General features: G+C 46.8%; 1 protein-coding gene across 2 annotated transcripts in view; it reads right to left on the bottom strand.

Moving 5' to 3' along the window:
- Positions 1 to 483: 483 nt before the first annotated feature.
- Positions 484 to 19,299, bottom strand: part of LOC139753825 (uncharacterized) — a 230,994-nt gene continuing 212,178 nt past the window's right edge. For both annotated transcript variants that reach the window (XM_071670728.1, XM_071670729.1), the window contains 3 exons: positions 5,890 to 5,973; positions 4,053 to 4,181; positions 484 to 3,514 (listed from right to left, as the gene is read on the bottom strand). In XM_071670728.1, the coding sequence (XP_071526829.1) occupies positions 2,790 to 3,514; positions 4,053 to 4,181; positions 5,890 to 5,973 (938 nt within the window). In that variant the 3' untranslated portion in view covers positions 484 to 2,789. The remainder of the gene's footprint in view (positions 3,515 to 4,052; positions 4,182 to 5,889; positions 5,974 to 19,299) is intronic.

Genomic DNA, 19,299 nt, shown 5'->3' with positions numbered 1-19,299 from the left:
GAACAGAAAATCACGGATTAGTGCAGTAAGAAGTGAAAAAAAAATCATACAGAAAAGCTTAGAAAGTGAACATTTTTTCATACAGAAAAGCTTAGGAAGTGATTAAAGCATCCTGATACATCAGTTCCTTAACCCGCCGTTACACTTACACTAACGGGTTTGCCTCACTGTATTGCCATCCATCCATCCATCCATGTCTCCCCAGCGGTTCTTGTGGCCTTCACCTGTACGTGTCCCATGCCTTTTTCGCCCTAGATATAATTAGTGTTCTACTTACCTAACAGGGTGCTACATATTTCTTATCACCATACTTAAAAAAAAAAGAGTCTTCTTTCCGTCACAAATAGTTGAGATATGTTATCTAAAGACAGAATGCGTGGGAGGTTAGTACAAATGGCCAACCAATATTGCACCAGAGCAACCCAACACTGCGAGAAGAGCCTTTCCTTTACGAGGCTTCCCAGGGCACAAAGGATAGACCAGTTTCTATAAAATGTAGCTTTATTATGAACGTTTGGAACTACAAATCGAGACACATTACAGGGCGAATTAGCTATTTACAAACCTTAAAGCAATATTCCAGTGCAGCGGCGACATTTTGCACTACATACTGACTTACCATGTAGATGATTACGTCATCACTCCACAAGTCTGCAGAAACTGTAAATCTACATCAAGAGATTCGCAAACTGCGCAACCACATGAGGTAATGCAGCTGTCGCCACAGCGATACCAGCTTGGAATTAATAATAATTTTTGGGCGGATGTTGGCGAGGCGAACAGTGGGTGAGCCGTGTCACCCTGAGCGATGATGCCCGCCGGAGTGGCGTGGAGCGCCTGACTATATACCGAGGAACCTAACCAACCGGGAAGGTAGGGACATGTTCCCAGGCCTCCCCCAGCGTGACCCAGACACTGGTCATGATGGAGACAAGTTCTACAAGACCCTGCTTGACGTTAGCACGCTGACGGTGCTGCTCTACAGCCTATAGGAACGATCAATGTAACAAAATATGTATGTAAACAGTTAAGGACTTAAATAGGATTCGTACACTTTCTGTAAGGATAAAATTCAGACTATTTTCTTTTTTTATGTCCCACTGAGACCATCTTTCAGGAGCATTTCTGGTATCAATTTACACAAAATAATAAGCCTCATTTGTACATAACTAAAATTCCACAATGTTAAGTCAGAAGTACATACAAATTATTACTCAAAAAGATGCCTCACATGAGGATAAAGCTTATTGAGATATTCATCTTTTGGGTCTGTTTTCATGCATTACGATCGATATTCTGACCATATAACAAATTAAGATTATATTCAGATTTTTGAAGCCTGAAATTATGATAGCAAAAACCAGATATCAATGTTTTATTTAGACCCGCACGACCCAAGTTCTGATTGCTCTCTGGCAAAGATTTCCAAGTTTTCATTATGAGATTACAAAGCTTCTTCTTCCAGTACTTGTTCTCCTTCTAACGTGACATTTGCCTATACTGAAACGATAGTTATTATAAACATTCCCCATACAGAAATTAAGGCAATGTTAAACACTGAAACTCAGTTTATTATGAAAGAGCTGCCCACCGTACATCAATGGCAGGAGGTACAGGCACAAAAAAAAACAGGTGCTGAGCACAGCATTCACTGACAGAACCTGAGAGCTTACATTATATAACGAGTTGGTTGTACTACACAATGCATCATACACTATATGTCCAACCTGGAATCACATTCTCTAGGAGTCACATTTACAGAACTGGAGACATCCGACTTCACGATTTTCTCAACAAAATACTTCCATCGTCTTCATCTTTGTGACACAACAAATCCTGTTGATTTTGGCCTGTATCCCTTAACATTACGCCACTGATGACATACAACAGTACCTGAATATATGATACTCAGGTTTACAGTAATCCTCTCGGACAGTGTCGGTGTTTCTAGATGAAGCCTCATTACCAAATGTACCTTCAGGTTAAGTCGTCCAACTCCTGCCTGGGCAGGAGTTCCCAGTCTACCATCTTCTAGTTGCCATCTCAAGCGCAGTAAATAGTAAAGGCTTAGCCATGGGAGAAAGGCTAATTAAGGATTTTTCCCCAAGTATAACTTAGTGGTGAGCACCTCCCTGACTTCAGGTTCTCCACAGAGTACGTATAAAAAAAAAAAGAATTAGGAAATGGAAGATCTTTGTGGTACTTATCGGGAGGTCACCGCGTCCGCTCACAGCGCACTACTCACTCCCACATCCAACTCGTCCAGCCACATTTGACAACATGCTAATGAATCAGTTCACGTACAAAACTTATTTTCTAGGTCTACTTGAGTATTACTAACTGGTATATCAACAAGCCAACGTGGTAACTGGAGTGTTCTTAGAGCCGGTGTGAGTGACACTTGTCTGTGAGCTCTGGCGAAGCCTCCCGGCACGCATGGTGCAACTCTTGTACTGTAAATGCTAAACAGCGGCGACGCGTTTGACAGCATCAGGTAGCTCCCTGCCTGCACTCCCACCGGAACAACGTTAACAAAGGTAAGCGCAATATATACATTATAAACGTTATCGCAATCACTGGTTGACATAAACATCGTCTTACATCACTCTCATGACAATAAATAAGCCATCAGGCAGAATTGGTGATAATACAAGTTCTCTGAGACAATATAAATGTTCATTATCATAAGTTTCTGAACTCTTTTTTCCTTTTTATATCAGTTTTGGGCAAGGTGCGTCGTGTAACATTACTAGGTGTTGTGAGGGGCCCACCAGTCGGCCTTTTTTACACTAATATGGTCGCCACACTGACGGATCGTTTGGGGAGGGTCCGCCCGCACGTGTACCGTTGCTCATGTAACGGTCGTGGGCGTGGGCGGCGTGGAGAGTGTCGTCTGGGGTCATGTGGGCGGCCATCATGCTCTGGTGTGGACCGGGCGTGGCGGCCCCAGCGCTGGATAAGTCGCGGTAACCATCATGGCGGTTGTAATCCCTCTGGCCGCCTGTGTTTGTGGGGGTGTTGCCGCCGCTGTATTGGTCGCCCGCGCTCTGGCGTGGGTCCAGCAGCGAGAGCTGTCCCTGCTGCGAGTACAGATGAGGGTACAGGAGCGACACACTAGGGGAGAGGTAGCCCTGGGCTGTGGTGGTGGCCGTGTAGTATCCGCCCCCCAAGTAGCCTGGGTAGCTGCCCGCTCCCCCTCCTACCGTGCCTGCCGCCGCCGCAGCCGCCGCTATCACTCCGCTCCCTGTGCCACCGGTGGAGGAAGACGCGCCCGCCAGCAGGCCGCCCACGGCGGACGATGTTGCTGCGGCGCTGGATGAGGTGGCTGGCGGCGTGTAGGGAGCGCAGGTGATGTCCGGACGTGGTTCGGAGGTGGTGGCCTGCGCAGCGTGGCGCAGGTCCGGTGAGGAGTAGCGAGTTAGCATGTAGTCGTGGCGCGGAGGGGAGTGTGGCGCCTGTAGCGACGCCAGACCCTCGTAGTCCCCACCCGAGCTGGGCGAGTTCTCGATCACACCTGCAACAACAAAAGACTGACTCAGGATACCCTCTCACACCGTCCATACTTAGTAAACAAGCTTTTGATCCCTGGGACAGAAAAAAGGAAAATAATACCTTGAAACGTTAAAAGGTGGAAAGCTTTCCTTGCGAACACAGAATCGTAGTTGTGGGAAGAAACATTGAGGCGACTGGATGATAAAGATTTGCGAGAAAAGGCAAGAAACCGACATCTTGGAGTTGCCTACGACCAAACAGCAAGTATATGATGCAAGATCATGCAAGATGCTACAACAAACTCTCGAAATTAATGAATAAATAAGAAAAAGAAGAAATAACTGAGTACAAAACCACCTCACGATTCAGAAAGCTCGCAAGGGTGTAAGGCATAATGACGAATACAAGAGCAACTGTAATAAGTTATCAGCAAAATATATCAACAGATGAGTAAATACTGTAACTGTCTTTGTATGGCAAGTCTTAAACTTCATTAATCTCATATGGAATTACATTATAACAACAGTGACACCATAGGAAGAGGCGTGAGGGATTCTCACCAGAGGAGAGATGTGAGGAACTGGAGTCTAGTGGGTTGACCTGCTGGGTGAGGTCGCTGCCGTAGCCTAGGACTTGAGTGGAGGAGAACCCGCTCTGCAGCGTCGACGGGTTGCCTCCAGCTAAGCTTCCTGTAGGTGACAACCAGACTCGTTACTCACACCATACATGATGCGGGTTCTGTATCCCCCAATCATCAGGAGAAAGTTCACAAGTACATAGACAATCCACTCAGAAGTTTTATTATGAATCTGAGTAATGCCATCACTGATTTTTATATAACCTATGATGCTGAACACGATAAAGATTTCTTATTTCATTACAAAAAATAATTCCTTGAGCACGATGGCATGATTTTCCCTGAGCACGACGATACGACCCTTGGCTTCTGACCTGACCCAAAGGCCGGGCCAGCATACCCAAGGGTTGTTCCACTGGGCTCAAGGGTTGTATGGTCATCCCTCAGAGACTATGACAAGGTGATGAAGAGGTAATGAAAGCTTGCAAAAGCACACAACTCGTAATAACGACATTCTGGTGACAAGACAAATACACTGTGGACCTGAGGACCATAGACCCGCCTGTCCTGAGGACCAGACCCGCCTGTCCTGAGGACCCGACCCGCCTGTACTGAGGACCAGACCCGCCTGTACTGAGGACCAGACCCGCCTGTACTGAGGACCAGACCCGCCTGTACTGAGGACCAGACCCGCCTGTCCTGAGGACCAGACCCGCCTGTCCTGAGGACCCGACCCGCCTGTCCTGAGGACCAGACCCGCCTGTCCTGAGGACCCGACCCGCCTGTCCTGAGGACCAGACCCGCCTGTCCTGAGGACCCGACCCGCCTATCCTGAGGACCAGACCCGCCTGTCCTGTAGCCACATCTGAGACCTAGTGTGGAGGTCTGTACTGTGCCGTGTCTCTCCAACACTGATAACAACGTTGGTGATGATTGTGGTGGCTGTGATGCTGCCGATGTTCACACTAGTTGTGGTGGTGATGGCTGGGGTGAGGGTTGATGGTGGTGGCCGGAGTAGTGATGACTGCACAGCACTGCCTCAAGCCGGGGGTCCCCACGGCTGGGTACCTCTATGAACTTTAGACTGCCGGGATATTCTAGGACTAATGAACATTTGGTAGCAGGGATATTCTGGGGCTAATGAACATTTGGTAGCCGGGATATTCTGGGACTAATGAGCGTTAGGTAGCCGGGATATTCTTGGACTAATGAGCATTAGGTAGCCGGGATATTCTGGGACTAATGAACATTAGATAGCCGGGATATTCTGGGACTAATGAGCGTTAGGTAGCCGGGATATTCTGGGACTAATGAGCGTTAGGTAGCCGGGATATTCCGGCATTGTACTGTGTTAGGCCATGTATGATAGCAATGCGCAAAACTGGCTAGGCCATGTATGATAGCAATGCGCAGCACTACTGTCCTGATAAAATGATAACCTCATGTAACAGTGTTGCAGGCTAGTGGTGACCTTGGCTGATGGAGACTAGTATCAACCTTGACCTTACCTTCTAGAGACCTGATGAGCCAACGACCTAAGACAGTGGTGATCTGGGTAGCATCACTTCTATCAGTCTTAAGTATGTCATACCAGCGCCACCTTTGCCATCCAGATGAGTTGGATAAGTGTGTACAAATGACTTACACACTTATCTCCAACTTACATCCAGTGGTCTAAGAGCGGATCACCCACTTCAATATATTACACTCTGGTCACTAACTCGGTTGGTGTGAACCTCATCTTACTCACAGAAGACGCTACCTCTCCACACACACACACACATTCAACATTGACTCGTATGACTGCAGCTGTGACTCACCTGGGATATAAGAAGAGTAGTGTGAGCCGCTATAACTGGACCAGTGGGTGTCCGGTGTGCTCAGACCCATGCTCGCAGTGGCATCTGGAACAGAAAACATTCAGCATAAACAGAAGACACCCAACATGGTAGAGGGTAATGACACGTTATGCATCTGCAGTATCGCCTGCACCGAAGCGACCGCTGCGATCGTGGTCAGTGTATTAATAAACACTATCCCACACCCGGGTCTAGGGTCGCTCTGTGTAGGTCATGAGACTCCAAGACTATATTTTGTACAGATTGAATTATATACACTGAAGGGCACCCGCACTTGGCGGGCGCCCGTGGAACACCTTCATCTGGTGGTGTGCGTAGTGGGGGAGGAACAGGTGGCGGTCGAGGCCCGGATGACGTGCCTCCCCCGCCAAACAGCCATACATAACAACACAACACCACGTTAATGTATGTACTCACACACAGAAAATTACACACATTACGTCGTTCTTTCGTATTTCCTGTTGTTTGCATGTATGCATGTCGTTACTGGGTAAATGTGCTGCTTGCTTTAGTGAATTATTTCCAGTATTTTGACGACGCGGAGGAAACTGTAGTCTATCATGCGGGCAATGCTGCTGCCTCCTACCACTCTCCCCGGGGTATTATAAACACCACACCTGCCATGCATGACGTTTATCTGGACGATCAGATACTCGTCTACCACTACGTTTGTTCAAGGTTCTCTCTTAATCTCAGACCATCTCATTCTCTGGAGATCCCCATATCAGATGACTCACCCGCCACCGAACACCCCTCACAAAAACGCCTAAACACCCGCCCTCCTCAGTTTCCCCAGAACAACTTCACCATAATCCTGTAGAATCAGTTCACATCATTACTGTGGCAGAATGAGTCCAGTGGCCGAGCCCGGGCCCACCACACAGCCAGTGGCCGAGCTCAAAGCCCACCACACTGAGCCCAGGCCCGACATGCTCCCAACACTGAGGTCATTACCTTCATTTCATATACAAGTTGTCTGGCAGGCTGGGACCTCTGTGGCGGTGTCCTACCGTCACACAGTAAGACGGTCAAACATTCCCATCATCTCCGGCGCATCATCTCACTCCCTCCTACAACATAACGCAGTTTCCACAACGCATCAAGTCACTCTCCCACACTACAGCAATACCCACTAGACTGTCCAACATATTCAGTACAACAACACCGTGGGTAACTTGTGGTAGGTCGAGGGTAAAACTGGTACGGGCGTCACACGGTAATGAGAACACTCTTCCTTCTCACGTCTTTTCTAACAAGGACGTGAACGTTTTCAGAATGAGATTTCCCTCCTCCTTTAAATGCATGAGATTAGTTTTACCCACATGTGTCATAAGACCTTTCTGTGCATCAGGTAAGACCCGGCCTGGATCTGAACCAAAGACATACATATAAAACCACCAAGAGAAGAGGTACCTGCAGCGGGTTCGAGACCCGGCTACAAACACCGTGCTGATCCATCTCCAGAAGCGAGACGTTTGCTTCAGCAAGCCGCCAGGAAGACCACTTGTACCCGATCGATAACACGGTGATGCTCAACAATAGTACATTACAGAAGCCCCTGCCCACCGAAGGTGCACTCGCTGCTCATCAAATTATTCTGATTCCCCAGCACACACCGCCCACGCTTCCAGTGTAGTTCGTCTAGGACGAACCTCTTGATGCCTGGAAGTTGCAGGACCTTGTGAGGGGGCGACAGAAGGAGAGGGAGGAGTGAAGACGGAATAAGAGAGAGAGAGAGAGAGAGAGAGAGAGAGAGAGAGAGAGAGAGAGAGAGAGAGAGAGAGAGAGAGAGAGAGAGAGAGAGAGAGTGGGGTGAGGGGTTAAGGCCCGAGCGGCAGCAGCTCTCCGACCTGCAGTACCAGCAAGACTAATGTCTGGGAAATTAGCGCCATTAGGCAGGAGACGGACGCTAATTTATACCACATGCAAACCTTGGTTCGTGGGATGTTGGGGGAAGGGGAAGAAGGGGGGCAGTCAGCGGGGCGGTCGGTGTCACGCCTACATCACCCGACCCACCCAACACCTACAGGAAGGCCTCCGACAGGTTGTGGAGGTGCGGCGGAGAGTGGGTACACCAGCAAGCAGAGAGGCAGCCGTCAGCAGGGGCCCCGGCAATTGCTGTGACTGGCCCTAATTAATTACCCAAGTCTCGTTCCGACAGTGTAACCGCGCTGGTTATGCGTCGTCCAGGACGCTGCTATTATCATTACGTCATTAAGAGTGGCTGTGCCGTGTTCCGCTGAGCTGCGTCTCACCCCTTTCGGCAACTCCCCCTTGACCCCGGGCTGGTACAAAGTCACTAATCTATCATGTCAGGAGATTACCTGGATGAAAACAAATGGTGTTTACAGGAAGACAAGAGCCGTCGTCGGCCGGGATAATGAGCGGTGGTGAGGCCAGTGTTCCAGCGAGGCCAACAAGCCTTATAATGACGTGTCAAACTCATCCATCTGTTATCATCGTATATTAACCCACTCCAAACAACCATGGGAAAGGACGTCTACACCGCTGCCATTCACGTTCAACATAAATCAGGCGAATTTGTAAGAGCCGTTAATTTGCTCCCGTGATAACCCGAGGCCACCATGTAATGTCGTGTTGATGATGGTCACAATGAACATAAAGAACTCGCTTGCAAGATCTATGCCGGGGCACGCCTGACCGGCCGCTAAGCCAGTCACATCCTCACACACTCCTCTCTTAACTGTACTGCAGCGCTACTAAATGATCGACACTTGATTATCGCACGACCAAGCAATGTGCCTCACTAGAGGGCAACGTGAAGCACACCAGAGGAGGAGATGCATCCACAGGAGAGGGAGGGAACGTGTATCGTGGCAGGAGTAGGCCTAAGACCAGCCTTCCTCACCTGACAGTACCATTCAACGGAGATATATGCATCACTCAAACCTAAACGAATTACCTCGATCCTTGTAACACGAACCAGTGTATAATGCACGAATGGCAACTATATATATATATATATATATATATATATATATATATATATATATATATATATATATATATATATATATATATATATATTTTTTTTTTTTTTTTTTTTTTTTTATACTTTGTCGCTGTCTCCCGCGTCTGCGAGGTAGCGCAAGGAAACAGACGAAAGAAATGGCCCAACCCCCCCCCCATACACATGTACATACACATGTCCACACACGTGTATACATACCTACACAGCTTTCCATGGTCCACCCCAGACGCCTCACATGCCTTGATTCACTCCACTGACAGCACGTCAACCCCTGTATACCACATCGCTCCAATTCACTCTATTCCTTGCCCTCCTTACACCCTCCTGCATGTTCAGGCCCCGATCACACAAAATCTTTTTCACTCCATCTTTCCACCTCCAATTTGGTCTCCCTCTTCTCCTCGTTCCCTCCACCTCCGACACATATATCCTCTTGGTCAATCTTTCCTCACTCATTCTCTCCATGTGCCCAAACCATTTCAAAACACCCTCTTCTGCTCTCTCAACCACGCTCTTTTTATTTCCACACATCTCTCTTACCCTTACGTTACTTACTCGATCAAACCACCTCACACCACACATTGTCCTCAAACATCTCATTTCCAGCACATCCATCCTCCTGCGCACAACTCTATCCATAGCCCACGCCTCGCAACCATACAACATTGTTGGAACCACTATTCCTTCAAACATACCCATTTTTGCTTTCCGAGATAATGTTCTCGACTTCCACACATTTTTCAAGGCTCCCAAAATTTTCGCCCCCTCCCCCACCCTATGATCCACTTCCGCTTCCATGGTTCCATCCGCTGACAGATCCACTCCCAGATATCTAAAACACTTCACTTCCTCCAGTTTTTCTCCATTCAAACTTACCTCCCAATTGACTTGACCCTCAACCCTACTGTACCTAATAACCTTGCTCTTATTCACATTTACTCTTAACTTTCTTCTTCCACACACTTTACCAAACTCAGTCACCAGCTTCTGCAGTTTCTCACATGAATCAGCCACCAGCGCTGTATCATCAGCGAACAACAACTGACTCACTTCCCAGGCTCTCTCATCCCCAACAGACTTCATACTTGCCCCTCTTTCCAGGACTCTTGCATTCACCTCCCTAACAACCCCATCCATAAACAAATTAAACAACCATGGAGACATCACACACCCCTGCCGCAAACCTACATTCACTGAGAACCAATCACTTTCCTCTCTTCCTACACGTACACATGCCTTACATCCTCGATAAAAACTTTTCACTGCTTCTAACAACTTGCCTCCCACACCATATATTCTTAATACCTTCCACAGAGCATCTCTATCAACTCTATCATATGCCTTCTCCAGATCCATAAATGCTACATACAAATCCATTTGCTTTTCTAAGTATTTCTCACATACATTCTTCAAAGCAAACACCTGATCCACACATCCTCTACCACTTCTGAAACCGCACTGCTCTTCCCCAATCTGATGCTCTGTACATGCCTTCACCCTCTCAATCAATACCCTCCCATATAATTTACCAGGAATACTCAACAAACTTATACCTCTGTAATTTGAGCACTCACTCTTATCCCCTTTGCCTTTGTACAATGGCACTATGCACGCATTCCGCCAATCCTCAGGCACCTCACCATGAGTCATACATACATTAAATAACCTTACCAACCAGTCAACAATACAGTCACCCCCTTTTTTAATAAATTCCACTGCAATACCATCCAAACCTGCTGCCTTGCCGGCTTTCATCTTCCGCAAAGCTTTTACTACCTCTTCTCTGTTTACCAAATCATTTTCCCTAACCCTCTCACTTTGCACACCACCTCGACCAAAACACCCTATATCTGCCACTCTGTCATCAGACACATTCAACAAACCTTCAAAATACTCATTCCATCTCCTTCTCACATCACCACTACTTGTTATCACCTCCCCATTTACGCCCTTCACTGAAGTTCCCATTTGCTCCCTTGTCTTACGCACCCTATTTACCTCCTTCCAGAACATCTTTTTATTCTCCCTAAAATTTACTGATAGTCTCTCACCCCAACTCTCATTTGCCCTTTTTTTCACCTCTTGCACCTTTCTCTTGACCTCCTGTCTCTTTCTTTTATACTTCTCCCACTCAATTGCATTTTTTCCCTGCAAAAATCGTCCAAATGCCTCTCTCTTCTCTTTCACTAATACTCTTACTTCTTCATCCCACCACTCACTACCCTTTCTAAACAGCCCACCTCCCACTCTTCTCATGCCACAAGCATCTTTTGCGCAATCCATCACTGATTCCCTAAATACATCCCATTCCTCCCCCACTCCCCTTACTTCCATTATATATATATATATATATATATATATATATATATATATATATAATCACATAATGCTCTCCAAGAACAAGGAATCGAACTCTCGACAATTTTTGTGTTTTGTGAAAGTGCGCGGTCAATGCACAACATTCGTGTTCATATACCTCCTCCACTTGTGACTGTAAGTTCGGTAAAACTGTTGGCTACTGGATAACGTGAGCCTGACGGAGAAAATGATCGATGGAGATTCCATTGCTCATGGATGTGAGACGAAGGGTATTCAATTACTTGTAGATTACTTGTAATTGGAGTCCTTTCTCTATCATGGAGAGTGTAGCCTAGTCGTTAACGTATCCAGCTCCCATACAAATGCTATGGGGCTCGAATCCTTCCGTGCTGGTGGAGGGCATTATGGCTTCAAGGACAGTGCGCGCCTCGCCCAGCGATGCAACGGAAAAAAAAATATATAGAAATCAAGTTTTACATCCATTCAAAAAGAGTCCTTTGTTGGCGGCTTGTACGGCGAGGATCTGATACCCTTGGATCCTGTCTTTCATTCTGATCTGAGGCTGCTTGATCGTCTATCTTAAATAACAGAAGTGGAGTAAGTTTAGTCCAAGAAGTTTACTAAAAGCGGCCACTGGTAGCCCCCCCTGCAGACGGAACCTTAGGCCAACATGTCGCAGCTTAAAACCTAGCCTAACTTTAACGTATCTTCATCCAAAATCGAAAATCTCCTATGTGTGTAAACTCTCTCTCTCTCTCTCTCTCTCTCTCTCTCTCTCTCTCTCTCTCTCTATATATATATATATATATATATATATATATATATATATATATATGTATATGTATATATAAAAGGCTGGGAGAAAGAATATATGTACCGGAGAAAGAATACCGTCGTGTGTTCCTTCGTATCGCGGAAGGCAATTAAGAGGTGAGGGAATAGTGGGGGAAGGGGGATAGACACCCTCCCCTTTCGTGCATTTTTCATTCTCCAGAGGAAGAACAGAGAAAGGAGCCAAGTGAGGAAATTTCTGACTCACTCTTCTATTCATTCGCTGCCTTGCTTAGGCGGGAATCGGAGAACAGCTACGAGAGATATATACGTAAGAGCATACCTACAGAGAGAGAGAGAGAGAGAGAGAGAGAGAGAGAGAGAGAGAGAGAGAGAGAGAGAGAGAGAGAGAGAGAGAGAGAGAGAGAGAGCAGTAATCACCTAATACTGTTCAAATAGGCGAGTCATAAGGACTCGGAGTGTGCACACAAACTATGGGAGAGGTCAGGAACCTCCGCTTAATCTAAATCTATAGCTGGAGTGTTGTACTCAAGTGTGAGCTGGAGGCGATGTCTTCTTCCTCCCTAACCCACCGTCTACAAGACCGCCCTCTGTCAAATGTTACAGCTCAGGCCAATAATGTAATGTTTACTTATTATACGAAAAAGATCTTACAGACCCATGCCGGCCAAGCTCACGTCTTCCTGCTACTTGAACCATGAACTGACCTATTTAGTTTCCCACGAACGAGTGGGTTTAACCCGCCTCAACTGCCTCTCTCCTTCCACTGTTTAGCTCATTGTTACTTAATGGATATTAATGACGCGGGATGAACACGTTACAGGGCGCTCGCTGGGCCACAGCTATTTACTCCTCTCCTCACATGGATTCTCACCACAAACTGAGGAAGAACATAGACGCATTTCCCGTCAGGAGCAGAGCCTACGGCAGGAGGAGCCAGGGGGGTGTCCGCGGTGAGGCAGGGCGGCGGTACAGTCACCAAGGTTAATGCCAAACGGAACCTTCTGTGCAGCACGGTCAGCTGCCCTCCTTACCGTGGTACAGCTGCCTAGGTCAGGACGTGAACGATAACATCTACGTGAGGAGGAGGAGGAGGAGGAAGCCAAGTGTTCCGTGCCTCACACCCAACTGGATGGAGGAAGGAAAGAGGACCAACTTGTGGATGTTTGCGATGCTTCCAGGGATATCATATATAAGACCTTGTACAGACTGACTGTACTATTGATAGTTTACCAAGTCTTCTCTTCTTCTTCATGACAATAAGGAGTGATTCCTTTTTTTGTTCTTATTGTACCTCCACAATTAGACCTTCAGAGAGTCGAGTAAAGTGTTCAGCGAGGCTGACGCCATCAGTCACAACTAATCATATCTTTTTTTATCTATCTCCCGCGACACGATGTCGTTAGTCGACAACAATACAGTTTTGAGCAGTTATAATTAATAGGTAAATCTCCATTGGTCATGGGAGTCATGTGACGCGAGGCAGGTGTGCCGTGAGTAAAGGGGTTTATGACCCCCATACTGACCTCGGAGGTGTAGGGGTTAGCTTTCCTGACTGTCACGCATTCACGGGCCGCCCAGGGTCGAGCGCATAGGTTCGAATCTTGGTTGCGACTGTGGGTCCACAGTCAACCCAACTGTTCATCCACCCCAAGGGGTTGGTCGATAATATATAACATTATGAGATGGCTTCGAGTAGGTGTCCATATACAACCTGTCTTCCATCTCTCCTTCACAGGTTACATAATAAGGTACGTCTGTTGCGTCAACGTTTGCACACTGTTCCTGCTGGCACATTACGTCATCAAGTTACTAATTTTCATTCCCATTCATTTCTTTTTTTTTTTCTAATTCCTTTGAATATACAAACCATTTCTTCCACATCACGGCTACATTTTCTGCCTCTAAACGACATTATGCGTCTCACCCTCCATCGAAGTCAGCAAGCACCTCACTTGCTCCTATATAATCTGTGGTATACACAGTAACTGATGAAATAACCCGAGTCATGTTTCCAGCTAAGTGTCCATGTTTATATCAGAGATATCTAGAGCAGGTAGAGGCACGACGCCCTCCCATGGGTTCTCTCCTCCACTACCACATATCATGTTCCTTCCCTGCCCACTGAGCATTACTCTTCGAACAAGTTATAAAATAATTTGCATATCTTCTCTTAAACACGGGTGTTACTCATGCTAACAGCTTCTTAAACAATCATAAAATTCGAGTGTAAGTGAACAAGGCGCACTATTTCCACTAATGGCTGCCTTTTACAACTTAACGATCAATGTAATGTTTTCCGATTCCCACATAAATGATGAGAGACTTGAGAACAGCGAGGGGGATACGTGGCCCGCCTGGCAAGGCTCTCATGGCGGGATTTGCATGTGTCCTTGCGGCTTGGGAGGGACTTGGCGGGAGTACACGGCCACCACACTACCAGCCTGAGCCAGGTACTCATATCAACCAACCCCCGAGGGGTGGATAAATAGCTGGGTTGACTGTGGACCGACTGCCGCAACCAGGATTCGAACGTATGCGCTCCATCCAGGACGGCCCATGATTATTAAGTCACGGTCAGGAACGCTAACCGTCACACCATGGTAGTGTATTTCAATATCTAGGTTGGTACAGAAGGAGCCAAGCGAGGAGCGCTCATCCTCCTCGAAGGCTCAGGTTGGAGCGTCTGCATGTGTGTGGATGTAATCAGGATGAGAAGAAAGGAGAGAAAGGTAGTAATATGTCTGGTGAGAGGAACCTGGATGTTCTGGTTCAGTGTGAGACTAAGCTCAAGGGGAAGCGGGAGGAATGGCTTGGAAATGTCCCAGGGGTAAAGGTCTGGGGTAATTAGTGTGAGGGCGAGATCAAAGGACAGGGGGTGGCACTTCTGCTGAAGGGGGTTGAGGAGGAATGTGTTTAAGAGTGTGTGAGGAAGTGGGTTCCAGAGAGATGTGGGTCAGAATGAAAGCGGAGTACGAGCGATGGGTGATCATTAACGCTTATGGCTCCAGTGGTGACAGAAGTGAGGAAGAAAGGCGAGTGTTCTAGGAGGAGCCGAGTTCAAAGTCAATTTCGGTGTAAAAAAAAAAGAAGGGAGTACTGGAGATGGGAGATTTGAATGCGAGAGTGGGTGAAATAGCGGGTGAGAGTATAGCTGGGTGGGAATGGAGTACCCAATTTAAATATAAATGGTGAACAGCTTGTCGAATTATGTGGTCATAAAGGACTAAAGACTGGGAAAGTATAGTTCAAAAATGGGTGCATTCATTAGCATACATGGATGATTGGAACTATGGGTGAGTACGCATTACTCAATATATGTATTAACTGAGAGCCATGCAGGAGAGAGACTGTTCAATGTGACTGTGCAGCTGGTGGGATGTTTGATCACTTCTTGGAGGCGCATGTGAACGCCTGTAGTGGCTTTGAGAAAAGAGCTAAAGACATGGGAGGGAAAAGTAGGAGATACCAAGAGATATCAGGTGAGGAATAGCGTAGGCTGAGATCAGAATGAAACTAGAGGAATGGATGAGAAATGGATGGTATTTACGGAAGCATTGCTAACATTTGCAGGTGGAGGGTGTGATATGTGGAAGGTGGGAGGAGGGCATATGAGAAAGTGTAGCGAGTGGTGGACTGAGAAAATCAAGTTGTTATTGAAAGATAAAAGAGGGGTGTACGGCAGCTAACTGCAGGGAAGAAGTGTGAGTGACTGAGAGAGGCACAAAAGCAAGCGGCATAAGGGGATAAGAGGATGGTGCAGGAGTCGAAAAATAGGGCGATGAGAGACAGAGAGAGTACTAACAATCATCATGGAGGACAAGATAATGTTTTGGAGGGAGGCGAATGGGATGAAGGGAACAAGAGAACAAATGTGCGCAGATGGCAAGGTGGTAACAAATAAAGAAAAGGTGAAGAGATGGAGTGAGTATTCAGAAGGACTGTTGAAGGTGTGTGATGACAGACTAGGAGATGTGGGGTGTATGGGACATAGAGGTATACAAGAGCGTGAGAGCCATAGTGAATGGTCTGGTGAAAAGAGGAAGGGAAAGCTGTTCCTATGATGACGTGTGGTAGAGCAGACAGTTAACTGTACTATTAACAAAACTTTCATGCAGTTACCAACATTTCTGACTTTAGTTTAAGGTACTCGGCTAAATCACTGGTTGTTTCCTCCACACGTCGGCTATTGCTGGACGATATGCTGTCTGGGAGTCAGCCATAATGCTGGCTATAATTATGTCAGTGTAATCAGCTGTATTTACTGACCATTTCGTGAAATGGTAGGTTATAATGCTAGCTATATAACAGGCAGTCGGCTATACAGCCCAGCTATATATCAGGCAGGCAGCTATACTGTTAACTATACCCTCAGATGGCTGGCTACTTAGCTGCATAAAGTTGAGGTGGTTGGTCATAATGCTGGTGATTATAAGGCCAGGCGGTTGACAGTATCTGCATTGACATCATCTATGGCATGACTAGCTCAATCCATCCATAGTCTGGCAATATAACTCTGGTTCCTGGTGGTATACGCAGCTGTAGTTGGTTATGGTTTCAGGCGGGTTAGCAATCTCCCAAGCTGGTAGGTTCTATTCTCACCACTGTGGTGGCTGGCTCAGGCTTTAAAAGATGCTTACCTTTCGAGATAAGTAATATATTCAAATACGGTTGGCTTCACCATCATGGAGGACCATGATATAATCTTGGAATGGGTTCTCCCCATATGAAATACCTAGTTTAAAACTCAAATGCTTGGCCATATTGCTCCAGTTGATCTACACCGTTGATTAAGAAGACTCAGGCGTGCGTACTCTGATGTCTTACAAACGCTCACTAATGGCAAGAAAAAGGTAAAGAGGCAAACTGATTAAAGAAACCGATGCCTGAATGGGAACTGATGAATATTCAGTAATATTCACCTCACTCGACGCAGTTCCTCTCCTCCTACCCCTCTCAAGCTGGGTAATGAGGTAGTGACTAATTGCCTCATTTGCACCTGACCTCAGCCAAGTCATCCAAGTCCACACATTCCCTCGCCGGTAATTACCCCCGTCCAACGCCCACCACTAGCCTGAGAAACTGACCCTGAAGACACGTACAGTACTACACAGACACCTGCAGTACTACTCTGACACCTGCAGTACTACACTGATACCTGCAGTACTACACTGACACCTGCAGTACTACACTGACACCGCAGTACTACACTGACACCTCCAGAACTCCCCTGGAGCAATACTACCCTGGAAATGTGAACATCTTACTGGTGACTGTGTCACCTACAGTATATATATTCTACAACCGATTCATCTGCTCCATCCTAAACTACGCCTCACCTGCCTGGTTATTAATGTCAAAAACAAGCACAACAAAGCTGCAAACCACGAACAGCAGAGCACTCGAGATAATCATCAATGTCTTCCTAACAACAACAACAACCCCTTAACACCTTTATAATGAAACAAAGATCCTCATAAAACACAATCCCACCTCACAAAGCATGGTACGTAACTCTTTGCAACAACGCTAAACCCCTTACCTCCAAACCACTCTGTAACTTTACGGCGAACTCCCAAACAGGAATAGAAACCTCACCCACGCCTCACTTCAGCAGCACACCACGCCCAACCCTCAATATAAACATAACACTAACAAAACACATACACACCGAAAGGACCCGCCCGACAAGCACTAAACAACAGCACTCCCAGATGACGAACAACAGCACTCCCAGATGACGAACAACAGCGATCCCAGATGACGACCTTTTTTTCTTTCCACACACTCCTCAGTGCTCCCAGAAACTTCGACCCCTCACCCACCCTATGACTCACTTGCTTCCATGGTTCTATTCGCTGCCATGCCTGGCATAACTGGTAAAGTCTTCGGTGGTCTTCACACCTTCACTCCAGGCTGGGCCTATAGGCTCTTGGATTAGGTCGTTGGTCGACCAAGCTGTTGGGAGCCATAGTCCTCAGGCCTACATAGCCCCCCACAACCTAGTTGGTCTGATACACTTTGTTGTTACTTGTCCAGTGCAATCTTTAACATCTATATTGAGCTAGCTGTTGAAGAGTCTTGGGCCATGCTTATTTACGGAGTTCTCTCCTTTTTTTGAGCATATCACACCTCTGGATTTCAGAGGTAGAATTTTACAAAGGCTTCCATGACTGTCGTGCAAGTGGGATGTAAGTTGGGAACCATAACTTTTAGGTTTTTCCATGTGTAGATCTTAATATACCTCTCCCTTCTGCATTCCAGGGAGTCCGCTCCCAGGTAATTAAAACATTTCACTTCATCCAAATTTTCTCTATTCAACATCACACTCTAACTAACCTGTTCCTCCGCCTTACTAAACCGAATAACTTTGCTTTTACTCGAACCTAAGAGTATATATTGCCTGGAAGGCTATAAGTGTTCTTTGCACATTTTCTACGTACTATCATATGCTTTAAGATAATGTCAGCACATAAGAGTGTTTAATCAGGCATTGCAGTTTCAAAATCATGTATAGCATACGCAATACAATAATTCCCTTAAAATAAGGAAAGTCCATCAGTCTGTTGGTTATGTACGTGCAGCCGTGGCAGCATTACCCCGTGCGTGAGACACCAGTCTCCAACGGTGAGATTAACACAATACATTACCACCATACACCATTACCACCACCATGCCTCACGACCATGAACCAACTAGCCACGGTGCAGTATACTACCATGCAGTGCCAGGACCACTTACATCGCTCCCTCGAATTAACATTACCATGCATCACTACGGTGTAGCAGCGGCAGCAGCAGCAGCAGCAGCAGTGGCATTCCTAACTACCATGTAAAACCGTAAGCCTTGATAACTATCATGCACCACCATCACCCTTCGTGACTACCATGCAATATCGCCAACCATAACTACCATTATGAAAGGAGCAGGACCAGAACCATGCAGCAGCAGCAGCAGTACTACCACAGGATGGTAGAACGAGTACCATAAAGTATACAAGAACCACGCTGCAGCAGCAGTACTATCATGAGAACCAGGACCAAACAGCAAGCTGGTGGCTGCCTTCCCCTGCCAGCAGTGTACTTGAAGGTGGGCAGCTGGAGACAAGGTCTGGATACACACAAGGCAGTACGTCAGCCGGGGGCTTCCTCCGGACGCCCACCCGTCTCACGTGTAAATAGCCAGACAGGGGAGGAAGGACGGGCGGGTAGGAGGGGGGTGGCATAATTAGCTGTCAGAGCAGGAGGTTGGGGGAGAGGCAGGCAGGT

Source organism: Panulirus ornatus, chromosome 15 (assembly GCF_036320965.1).
Source record: "Panulirus ornatus isolate Po-2019 chromosome 15, ASM3632096v1, whole genome shotgun sequence".
Classification (NCBI taxonomy): Eukaryota; Metazoa; Arthropoda; class Malacostraca; order Decapoda; family Palinuridae; genus Panulirus; species Panulirus ornatus.
This window is presented reverse-complemented; position numbering and strand designations above follow the sequence as displayed.